At 43.3% G+C, this 12,093-nt stretch overlaps 1 protein-coding gene across 1 annotated transcript in view; it reads left to right on the top strand.

Moving 5' to 3' along the window:
• The window catches only part of ADCY2 (adenylate cyclase 2), an 812,163-nt gene that overhangs the window by 689,778 nt on the left and 110,292 nt on the right, over positions 1–12,093 (top strand). The window contains exon 16 of the mRNA XM_030205406.1: positions 4,121–4,258. Coding sequence (XP_030061266.1) covers positions 4,121–4,258 — 138 coding nt within the window. The remainder of the gene's footprint in view (positions 1–4,120; positions 4,259–12,093) is intronic.

Here is a 12,093-nt window from a genome sequence, read left to right as displayed (position 1 = left end):
CCTGTTACCTATTTATGGACATGCAGTGTTCCCTCCAAGCTTATTAGATGCAGCCTTTTTGCATTGGTTCTGGTGCGGGGTGGTACACTTATTTCAAGTGGTGACGGAGACTAGGGAGATGTGGAGGCATATTTTCAAAGCACTTAGACTTACAAAATTCCAAAGTAACCTATGAAACTTGTAGGTCTAACTGCTTTGAAAATGAACCCCTAAGTCATTCACAGATCTTAAGATGGCTTATGGTTTGGTTTGGATGACACGGCTTTATTTTCATATTGTGTTATTATGTATTATCCTTGCTGCCTGGTGCTCTTTCTGCGTCCTCTCATGAGAAACTGCTTTGAAGCCTTTTGATGATGCTCAACAGTTGGTCCCACTGAAATGTTATCATATGACAAGTTACTAGAGTTGGATTATGCAAGTTGTGCACAGAGATGAGCTGCAGACTTGGGAATTCAGCTTTCCATTGAGCATTTCAAATGTTGCTTATTGAATTGCGGGTGGCTGTCGAGAAAAATACTTCATGGAGAGCTGTAATTTAGGTTTTTCTTATGCCTATATGTATCTCCTCATCATGCCTTTCTAGCCACATTATGAGCATATGCTGTGTGTCCTAAATATGCTCAGGGTCCTGCTATCCTGGATCATATGTTCTGGGCTTGCTCAGATGTACAGACATTTTGGCATGAGGTAGTACTGCATGTATTTGTTTTGTGGCATTGGATCTGGTGACCTGGTCCTCTTATGTTTTTTGATCAAATCACCTATTCTCACCCTGCCCCAAGGGGATATCTGGGTTTTGTGAAATATGCTCTTTTGTTGGGTAAAAAATGTATATTGCAACATTGGTTATTAATAGACTTATCTACTTTTTCACAATGGAGAATGCTGATGAATCTACATGCATCCTTGGAGAGAGAAAAGTTTTCTGATTTGGACTCAGTAGCTGACAAGAGCGTTAGTCAGGTGTGGTCACACCACTAGCCCCTAGTTGTCTTCTTAATGCTTCATTTGATTTATTGGAGCCATGTAGTGGGGGAGGGGGATGGTGGGGGGGAGTTGTTACTTGTTATGGTTTTACCTATTATGATATCCAATGCAAATATGTCCTACTTTTTCTGTTTGCTGTTTATTTGTTTGACCCAAAAATGATTTAAAAAAAAACGAAACAGAATAAAAGTTTTAGGACAGATTTATTCATCCCTGATACAAGGATAATAAAATGAACAGAATCAGATGGCATAATACACACCACCTATGGGTAATGAACTACCCGAACAGTCCAGCTAGAAGGTGATCACAGACCCTAAATTATAGATCATACAAACTCATTCTGTTGGTATCAGATTGTCTCCTAATTCTGGCAGCTAGTATCAGGTACAAGCAGTGATAGGCAATTGTACCATGTCCTGTTGTTGTGGCTGTGGCAAACCACAAGAATGTATTTGACATCATCATGAATATCCATTCATTCCTTGTTATCAGCAGCAGATGAATCAAAAACTTATGGATTATGACCATCTACCAGCAGGTGTTGAATTAAGGAACTTATGGGTTATGACCATCTACCAGCAGGTGGAGACAGAGGACAACACTGAACTCTGTCCTATAGGACGGTATGCATCCTGGTTAGTTTGTATCTCAATCTCAGCAGGTGGTGGACGGTCTCTCATGAGCTCCTGGTTTTATTTGCTGCTATAGCTCCTGCTCTGGGTTTCCTAGTTCTGTTGCACTTGGTGGTGTTTAGGCTGATTTAGAGCCTACTCTAAGGGTACACCTGGTGATTCCAGGAACCCCCCCATCTCACCCTCATTGCTGCTTACTCTACCCCCCCCCCCCCCCCGCCATAGCACCCTCCCGCTGCTTACCCTATTTTCTATCCTCACAGATAACAATTCATGGAAAGCATTTTATCTATGTGTAAATCTCTTTATTATTGAAACATTGCAAAACTGAAATCATCATGATTTATAGATTGCAGCATGAAACAAAAACATCAATGTAACAGTAATGAAGGTCTTCTAATTTTTGTGTCCCTTCCCATATCCCCTCCCCAGCTAAATCCCATGGTTCCTCCCAGTAATAGTAGAATTCCAACTTCTATAAAATGTTAGCTCATTCATTGACCACCACTACAAAAACCACTAGTATTAAATGTTCAGATCATTCAGTAAAGCTGAGCATACTTTCGTTATTAATATACTCAAAAAAGGGCTCCAGAGTCTAGCAAATCTCTTTTGGCTTTCTTACCCTTGTCTTCGATAAAGTCTTTCCATTCGTAAAAGATCAAGCAACTGATTTCGCCAATGTAATATATTTTGCTATCAAGCAAGCCTTACGCAAAAATAAAGTAGAACCATGAGCTCCTTCTATGATGTTGTCCATAATATCTAATAAGCTTCTATGTGGAGGGGGGTTGCATCCCCAAATGCGGCCATGCATATCACTTAAATGTCTCCACAAAATGTGTCAAAACTGAGAAATCCCAGGACAATCCCAAATATAGTGTTTATAGGTAGCTTCCACCCCACCACACTTAAGACATTTCTCATTTGTAGGGAAACCCATTTTCTTTGCATGTGTTGGATGAATATACATATACAGTAAAAATTTATGATGGAGCTCCTGAAGGTTTGTACATCCTGCCAAAAGAGGGACACTTCGTAAACTAGATTTCAGTGTTGTTACCGAGTAGTCCCCAAATTCCTGAGTCTATTCATCCACTGTTTCCAGAATCTTTTTAACTCCTTCATATTATCATCTCACCAAACCTTTTGTAACTGGTGGGAGTAGCCAGTACTCCTCAAAGGCAGACTCCTGGAAATTAACGCAATAACTTGTCAATGAAGAACATAGATAATGTCTGTTTTGCATATAGGAATACCAGTCTTGAGATTGAAGATTATATTCTGCTTTCACAGTATGATATTCCAGTAAAACAGCTTCATCTTTCTCCACAAAATGGTGCAGCATCCACAACCCATTATTTCACCATCATTTATAGCAAGGATCAGTCATTCCCGTATAAAATCAGTATTACCCACTATAGAAAGATATCTGGAACATTGTGAATGCAAACCAAATCATTTTCTCTTCATGGTCCTTGGCCAACACAATGGATTAAGAAGAGCTGACTCTATCTCTCAAGAGAGACAACTCACTACAGCATGGACAGTATAAGATAAGTCACTTCCTATTGATTGTTCTAAAGTTACACAGAAGTCAGATGAGCTGAAAAACCAATCCCTAATGCATCACAAATGGCAGGCAATACAGTAGGCTTTGAAATCTTGGAGACCTAGTCCCCCATCTCTTTTCAGAAGTTGCTTATGGCAGAAGCTCATCTCGGCCATTTTGTCCCCCATAAATATTTCTTGATCACAATGTTCCAAATATGCAAATCCCTGGGTTTCACGATAATTGGTGTTGTAGAGGGTACATCCAGTTCAGTAAGAGTCATTTTAAGCAGTTGTACCCTAACCCATAGTGAGACAGATAGGGTTTGCCATTTTTTGCAAGGTGTCTGAATCTCTTTTAACAATTTATTAACATTGTATGCATATAAATTTGATAGGTGGCGTGCTATCACCTGCCCATCTGGGAGGGAACACACCCACTCATCTGGTTTCCAGACCTGCTGTTAAGCACAATGCCTCTGATTTATCCACATTTAGCCATAAGTCTGATATATAGCCAAAACCATTCAAAAGAGTTAATGTTCTCCTTAGGGAATTCTGGAGTCTTGTGAATATTAACTGATCATCTGCAAATAAGGTCAGTTTCAATTCCTGTGTACCTACTGAGATACGGCTTATCATAGAATCATTTTATAATTTTAAGGCTAAAAGTTCCATACTAAGAACAAAGTGTGGGGGACAAAGGTCATCCTTGTCTGGTGCTTCTCTCAATCGAAAATGGCATGGATAAAATACCATTAACCAAGACTTCTGCCCAAGGGTCTTTATTTAACAATTGGATACATTTCTTTCTTTAGCAGTATAAGGGTTTATTGAATGTAACAATCATTTTATACATTTGTATATATAGATATACATATAGTTGGAAACATATATATAGAGAAAAAAAATCTAATCTAAAATCTGTTTCTTTCTCTAACTAGCAATGTAGCAAGAAAGCATCATCATCACTGTTATGGATTTTGAAGTCATCAGGAATCATTTCAAACCGCCCCTGGCCAAGAATCACACTTACTGTAACAACAACAGCAATAATATTAACAATGGCTATATTCAATATGGTAAGTACGACAGAGAAAAACACTCTTGCTATACCACTTTGCCTGAGTGATCACATTTTATTTATTTATTTATAGTACGCTTATATCCCACATTTTCCCACTCATGCAGGCACAATGTGGCTTACAGAAAGTTAAGTAAAATTATAAAGTAGGCAACTTAGAGAAGTATACAAGGAGGAGACAGGGCAACAGGATCGAACAGTTTGAAACTAAATAGGGCAAGGGTCAGGAGGGTGTATCAATCAGCAGTGACAAGTGGGGAGTAAGTCCTGGCAAAGAAGTAGGTCTTCAACAACTTCTTGAAGAGGGTGTGATCCGCTTGAGTTTTAAGGTGTTGCGGGAGAGCATTCCAGTGTTTAGAACTACAGTAGCGGAAGGACGAGGCAAAAATCTTCTTGTACTTGACTCCCTTACAGTTCGGAAAGTGCAGTTGGAGATAGGATCGGGCAGAGGGATTGGCATTCCTGGGCGGGAGGTCGATCAAGGGGCACATGTAATCCGGAGCAACCCCATAGATGATTTTTTGGAGACCAGGTGCACTTGATTGACCAACTGGAGGTGTGTGTCCAGGTGCACTCCTAAAAGCCGCAGGCTGTTGGCAATCGGAAGAGCAAAACCCCTTACTGGAAGCATGGTGTCAAGTACTTGGGTGTGGTTGGATGAGAGTACGAGACACTGCGTTTTATCCTTGTTTAGTTTGAAACGGAATACCTTAGCCCAATGCTCTATGGCGGAGAAGCAGGCATCAATAAGATTAGCAATTTCTGATACGGTGGTGCGAAAGGGGATGTAGACTGTAAAATCATCAGCATAGATGAAGGGTTGAGGTCCAGTTTTGCAAGAGCTGAGGCTAAAGGCATCATCATAATATTAAATAAGGTAGGTGAAAGGGGGGAGCCCTGTGGAACCCCACTGGAAGCCTTCCACGGAGCAGAAGTAGCAGAGTTCACTATGACCTGGTAAGATCTGGTGGTCAAAATGCCCTCAAACCAGTGTAAGACAGGTCCTCCTATGCCAAAAGAGGACAATATTCAAAAATGCTGTGTTCTTTACTTAGTTGGCCAGAATTATATCCTTTTTTGAACAGAAGGAAGGAAGGGAGGAGATCTCCAGTAGGTATTTTGTTCTCACTTTTTTTTTTTAGCAGAGAGATTTGGAGGGAGGGAGGATGGATCTGGCTATCAGGTGGTTTTATTTACATTACAGTTGGGAAGAATAGAGGTTAGATGGGATACTTAGCTTTATTTAAATTATTCTTGGGAGGAATGAAGGGAAGTACAGAAGATAGGGCATCTTCTTTGAAACTTATTTCAGGAGGGAGGGAGGTAAGATTGGCTGTACAGGGAGGAAAGGTGGCAGCAAGATTACAAACTGTTGTTGCTGGGCCTAGATTTGGCCAGCCAATTTAAGTGGCTAGCTTTGAAATATCTGCAGTAGCTGCCTCCCCCCCCCCCCCTACATAACCCCTTCCCCAGACTAGCCCAATATTTGGCCATCTAAATTTTATTTCCTAGTAAAACTTGGGGCCTAAGTTTAGACAGTTGGGCAAGTCAGTTCTATCCAGCTAAGACCTTATTTAGCCATCTACTTCCCTTTGAAGTGATCTAATTGTGGCCTGAGCTGCTAACATGGTCAGTAACAGCAATGATTTGCAGCACAATGAGTTCAATGTCTTTGTTGAAATAACAGCAAAGTAACTTTATATCCAGTAGCTTTATAGTTAATGAGTTCCAGGTTATCTATAAAGCTGAGATATGGCAATACAAGTGTATCTTACTTGTAGCACTGTTCAGGATTCAGCTGTGGCAGCAAGCATTAAAAGAAAAAAAAAAAAAAAAAAAAAATATATATATATATATATATATATATATTCACCATGCCTGCTATATTTATAGAAGCAATATTTGACTGCCAGATATATATGACTAAGAAGGGCATTTTCGAACGAAACGTCTAAGTTGGGATTTGGACGTCTTTGTAAAACGTCCAAATTCGGAGGAGGAGAAAAGGTTATTTTCGAAAAAAGATGGATGTCCATCTTTCATTTTGAAAATACCTAGGACGTCCTTAGATTTGGATGTCGTTGACTTTCGGCGATTTTCGAAACCAAAGACGTCCAAGTCAAAAATGTCCAAATGCAAGCCATTTGGACGTGAGAGGAGCCAGCATTTGTAGTGCACTGGTGCCCCTGACATGCCAGGACAGCAGTCGGGCACCCTAGGGGGCACTGCAGTGGACTTCATAAAATGCTCCAAGGTACATAGCACCCTTACTTTGTGTGCTGAGCCCCCCCCCCCCAAACCCACTACCCCCAACTGTACAACACTACCATAGCCCTTACGGGTGAAGGGGGCACCTAGATGTGGGCAGAGAGTGTTTCTGGTGGGTTTTGAAGGGCTCGCTGTTTCCTCCACAAATGTAACAAGTAGGGGGGGGGTATGGGCCTGGGTCCATCTGTCTGAAGTGCACTGCACCCACTAAAACTGCTCCAGGGACCTGCATGCGCTGTCATAGACCTGAGTATGACATCTGAGGCTGGCATAGAGGCTGGCAAGTAATATTTTTAATAATGTTTTTGAGGGTGGGAGGGAGTTAGTGACCACTGGGGGAGTAAGGGGAGGCTATCCCCGATTTCCTCCGGTGGTCATCTGGTCATTCTAGGCACCTTTTTGTGCCATATTTGTAATAAAAACAGAGCCTGGTGAAAACATCCAAGTTTTACTCATGGACGTCTCTGCTTTTTTTCATTATGGGTCAAAGACATCCAAGTCTTAGGAACACCCAAGTCCCGCCTTCACCATGCCTCCGATAGGCCCCCTTGAAATTTGGACATCCTTGCGAAAGACTTCAGTTCGAGATGTCCAAAATCAGGTTTCGATTATACCGATTTGGACGTCTCTGAGAGATGGACGTCCAAGTGCCGATTTATGTCACTTTTTGGATGTCCATTTCTTTTGAAAATGAGCCCGTAAGTAGTTTAAGTGTTCTCTTCTAACCATATAGCTATTCGTGTACCTGGGCAAAATGCCCTCACTCTACTATGACACTATGGGGTCCTTTTACAAAGCTGCTGCAAAAGGGGGCCTGCACTGGCGTCGGCGTGTGTTTTTGACATGCGCTGAGGCCCCCTTGTACCACAGCGGGTAAAAGGCAGGTTTCCTTTTTCTTAAAGAAATGGCCGTGTGGCAAGTGAACCACTTGCCATGTGGCTATTTCTGGGGGGAGCACTTAACCGCCACCACGCTAACCCAGCAGTAACCGGGCAGCTCGCAGCACTGCTCAATTACCACCGGGTATGCACCGGCACTACAAAAATTGAAATATTTTTGCAGTGCCAGAAATGGCACATGCAGGGGGAGGGAACTACTTCTGGGCTGCTGTGGTAGCCTAGCATTACTTCCCATTTAGCAAGTAGTAAGCCAAGGTTTGTTTGTAAAGCGGCTAGGTACCACCACAGCTCATATGGTGTTCCCCTGAGGACGCGGAATGCGAAACATACCGAGTATGTAGGGAACCAGGAACATCGGCTTTGAGAGAGAGTTGAATTCCAGTCCTGTACTAAGGGAGTAGTGAACTATGATTTTGATTTTAACTTCACCAAGGATGGGGATCCCCACAGGACATCAACAGATTTGAGCAGCGATTGCTCCGGAACAAGCTAAGTAGTAACATCTATCCTATAAGACTATAAATGCGTTGGATGTCTTAGCTACATTAATTACATGTTGTACATTATAGACAGCAAGAAATTAGGGTAGGAAGGAGGTGTGCAATGATGTTCAACAAGGGGTTAAAGCAGTAAATACTGCATATGAGTCCTGTGGACAACACCCCCTCCACTAAGCACAGCATATTAAAAAATAAAAAAATTAGTTATTCACAGTGCACTGGTATAAGGTATAGTCAGGTTTTAGTGCTAAGAGGTTTCTTAATATAGGTCTTAGGAACAAGCTGATAGAAACCAGACAGTATGATCCCATCCCCACCAACTTACTAAACACCATCTCTCCTACTGTCACCCCCCCCCCCCCCCCCCCCCCCATCTGTCATATCCTCAACCTCTCTCTCTCCACTGCAACTGTCCCTGACACCTTCAAGCATGCTGTAGTCACACCATTTCTCAAAAAACATCACTAGACCCTACCTGTCCTTCCAACTACCGCCCCATCTCCCTCCTACCCTTCCTCTCCAAGATACTTGAACGCGCTGTTCACAGCCACTGCCTTGATTTTCTCTCCTCTCATGCCATCCTCAATCCGCTTCAATCCAGTTTTCGCCCTCTACACTCAACAGAAACATCACTCACTAAAGTCTGTAATGACCTGTTCCTTGCCAAATCCAAAGGTCACTACTCCATCCTCATCCTCCTCGACCTATCCGCTGCTTTTGACACTGTCAATCATAATTTACTTCCTGCTGCACTATCCTCATTTGGGTTCCAGGGCTCTGTCCTCTGCTGGTTCTCCTCTTATCTCTCCCACTGTACCTTCAGAGTACATTCTCATGTTTCTTCCTCCACCCTCATCCCACTCTGCTGGAGTTCCTCAGGGATCTGTCCTCGGACCCCTTCTTTTTTCAATCTACACCTCTTCCCTGGGCGCGATGATCTCATCTCATGGTTTCCAATATCATCTTTATGCTGACGACACCCAGCTTTATCTCTCCGCACACCAGACATCACTGCGGAAACCCAGGCCAAAGTATCGGCCTGCTTATCCGACATTGCTGCCTGGATGTCCAACCGCCACCTGAAACTGAACATGGCCAAGACCCAGCTCATTGTCTTTCCACCCAAACCCACTTCTCCTCTCCCTCCACTCTCTATTTCAGTCGACAACACCCTCATCCTCCCCGTCTCATCTGCCCGCAACCTCGGAGTCATCTTCGACTCCTCCCTCTCCATCTCTGCCCATATCCAGCAGACAGCCAAGACCTGTCGCTTCTTTCTCTATAACATCAGCAAAATTTGCCCCTTCCTCTCCGAGCACACCACCCGAACTCTCATCCACTCTCTTATTACCTCTCGCCTTGACTACTGCAACCTACTCCTCACTGGCTTCCCACTTAACCATCTATCCCCCCTTCAATCTGTTCAGAACTCTGCTGCGCGACTTATCTTCCGCCTAGACCGATATGATCATATCATCCCTCTCCTCAAGTCACTTCACTGGCTTACGATCAGGTACCGCATACAGTTCAAGCTTCTCCTACTAACCTACAAATGCACTCAATCTGCAGCCCCTCATTACCTCTCTACCCTCATCTCCCCTTACGCTCCTACCCATAACCTCTGCTCACAGGACAAATCCCTCCTCTCAGTACCCTTCTCCACCACCGCCAACTCCAGGCTCCGCCCTTTCTGCCTCGCGTCACCCTATGCTTGGAATAAACTCCCTGAGCCCATATGCCAAGCCCCCTCCCTGCCCATCTTCAAATCCCTGCTCAAAGCCCACCTCTTCAATGTCGCTTTCGGCACCTAACCATTGTACCTCTATCCAGGAAATCTAGACTGCCCCCAATTTGATTGACTGCACTTTTGTCCTTTAGATTGTAAGCTCCTTTGAGCAGGGACTGTCCTTCTTTGTTAAATTGTACAGCGCTGTGTAACCCTGGTAGCGCTTTAGAAATGTTAAATAGTAGTAGTAGTATTTAATCACCCCGGAGGAGTGTATTTGATTAAATTTTAACTGCCAGACCATCAACCATTCTACTAACGTTCGGAGATCCCTTCTCATCGTTTCTACTCCCTCCAGGGTATCCACTCTATTGGCTATTTTTGTGTCATCCGCAAAAAGGCACACCTTTCCTTCCAACCCTTCAGCAATATCTTCCACAAATATATTAAACAGAATAGGCCCCAGCACCGAGCCCTCAGGAACTCCACTGCTGACCTTCCTTTCCTCCAAGTGGATTCCATTTACCACCACCCTTTGCCACCTGTCGGTCAACCAGTTTCTTATCCAGTTCACCACTTTCGGTCCTAAGTTCAACCCTTTCAGCTTCTTCACGGGTCTTCTGTGGGGGACCATATCAAAGGCTTTGCTGAAGTCCAAGTAGATTACATCTAGCACACGTCCCTCATCCAGTTCTTTGGTCACCCAGTCAAAAAACTCAATAAGATTTGTTTGGCAGGATTTTCCTTTGGTAAAGCCATGTTGCCTCAGGTCCTGTAACCCGTCGGTTTCTACAAAGTTAACTATCCTTTCTTTCAGCAGCGACTCCATTATTTTTCCTACCACCGACGTGAGACTTACTGGTCTGTAGTTTCTCACTTCTTCCCCGTCTCCACTTTTGTGAAGAGGGACCACATCCGCTCGTCTCCAATCTCGCGGAACCTCTCCTGTCTCTAAAAATCTATTTAATAAATCTTTGAGGTCCCGCCAGGACCTCTCTGAGCTCCTTCAGTATCCTGGGATGTATTCCTTCCGGCCCCATAACTTTGTTCACCTTCAGATTCTCCAGCTGTTTATAAACTCTTTCTTCTGTAAAGGGCGCAGTATCCACTCCATTCCCAGATGTTCCCTCGGCAGCCAACCGTGGTCCTTCTCCAGGATTTTCCTCCATCAACACCGAAGAGAAATAATTGTTTAGCACATTTGCTTTATCTTCATCACTCTCCACATAGCCATTCTCATTATCTTTCAGTCTCTCAATTCCATTCCTATCTCTTCTCCTTTCTCCAATATATCTGAAAAAAGTCTTGTCACCTCTCTTTACATCTTTAACCATTTTTTCTTCCGTGCGCGCTTTCGCTAGCCGTATTTCCCTCTTCGCTTCTTTCAGTTTAATCCGATAATCTTTTCCGTGATCCTCTCGTTGCGTTCTTTTGTATTTCTTCAACAAAGCCTCTTTTTCTCTTATTTTTTGAGCTACTTGTTTGGAGAACCATATAGGCTTCCTCCTTCTCTTGTTTTTGTTTACTTTCCTCACAAAAACATCAGTCACCATATTTATAGCAGCCTTTAGCTTGGACCACTGTTTTTCCACTTCTCCTATGCCTTCCCACGCCAACAGCTCCTTCAGGTATTTCCCCATTTTATCAAAATCAGTACGTCTGAAATCCAGTACTTTGAGTTTTGTGCATCCGCACTCCGCCTTCGCCCTTATATCAAACCATACGGTGTGATGATCACTATTACATAGGTGGGCACCCACCCAGATATCGGAAACACTACCTCCATTAGTGAGCACTAGATCCAGCATTGACCCTTCCCTCGTGGGTTCCGTCACCATTTGTCTGGGCAAGGCACTTTGACAGGCATCCACAATCTCCCTACTTCTTTCCAATTCTGCAGACGGAATGTTTCAATCCACGTCAGACAAATTGAAATCTCCCAACAGTAGAACCTCCCCTTTCATACCAATCTTTTGAATATCTTCTATCAGATCCTTGCCTAACTTCTCCATTTGCACAGGAGGTCTGTAGATAACTCTCGTGTGGATACAGGTTCCGTCTTTTCTTTCCAGGACGATCCATAAAGCTTCTTCTTTTCCCCAGGTTCCCCATATTTCAGCCACTCTGATATTTTCTCTCACATACAGAGCCACTCCTCCACCTCTTCGGCCCTCTCTATCCTTCCTAAAAAGATTATAGCCCGGTACAGTCACATCCCATTCATGAGAATCGTTGAACCATGTCTCCGTAATAGCAACAATATCCAAGTTTTCTTCAAGCATCAGGGCTTGCAAGTCTTGAACCTTTTTACTTAGACTACGAGCATTTGTGCACATAGCTTTCCATGTGCTTAGTGAGTTTGGGTGTTTTTTTATATTTACATGATGACCTTTCCCTCTGCCATCATGTTTATTCTGTGGGTGACTTTCCGAAATCCCCT

Source organism: Microcaecilia unicolor, chromosome 1 (genome assembly GCF_901765095.1).
Source record: "Microcaecilia unicolor chromosome 1, aMicUni1.1, whole genome shotgun sequence".
NCBI lineage: Eukaryota > Metazoa > Chordata > Amphibia > Gymnophiona > Siphonopidae > Microcaecilia > Microcaecilia unicolor.
The sequence above is the reverse complement of the archived record's forward strand: the minus strand, read 5'-3'. Positions and strand labels throughout refer to the sequence as shown.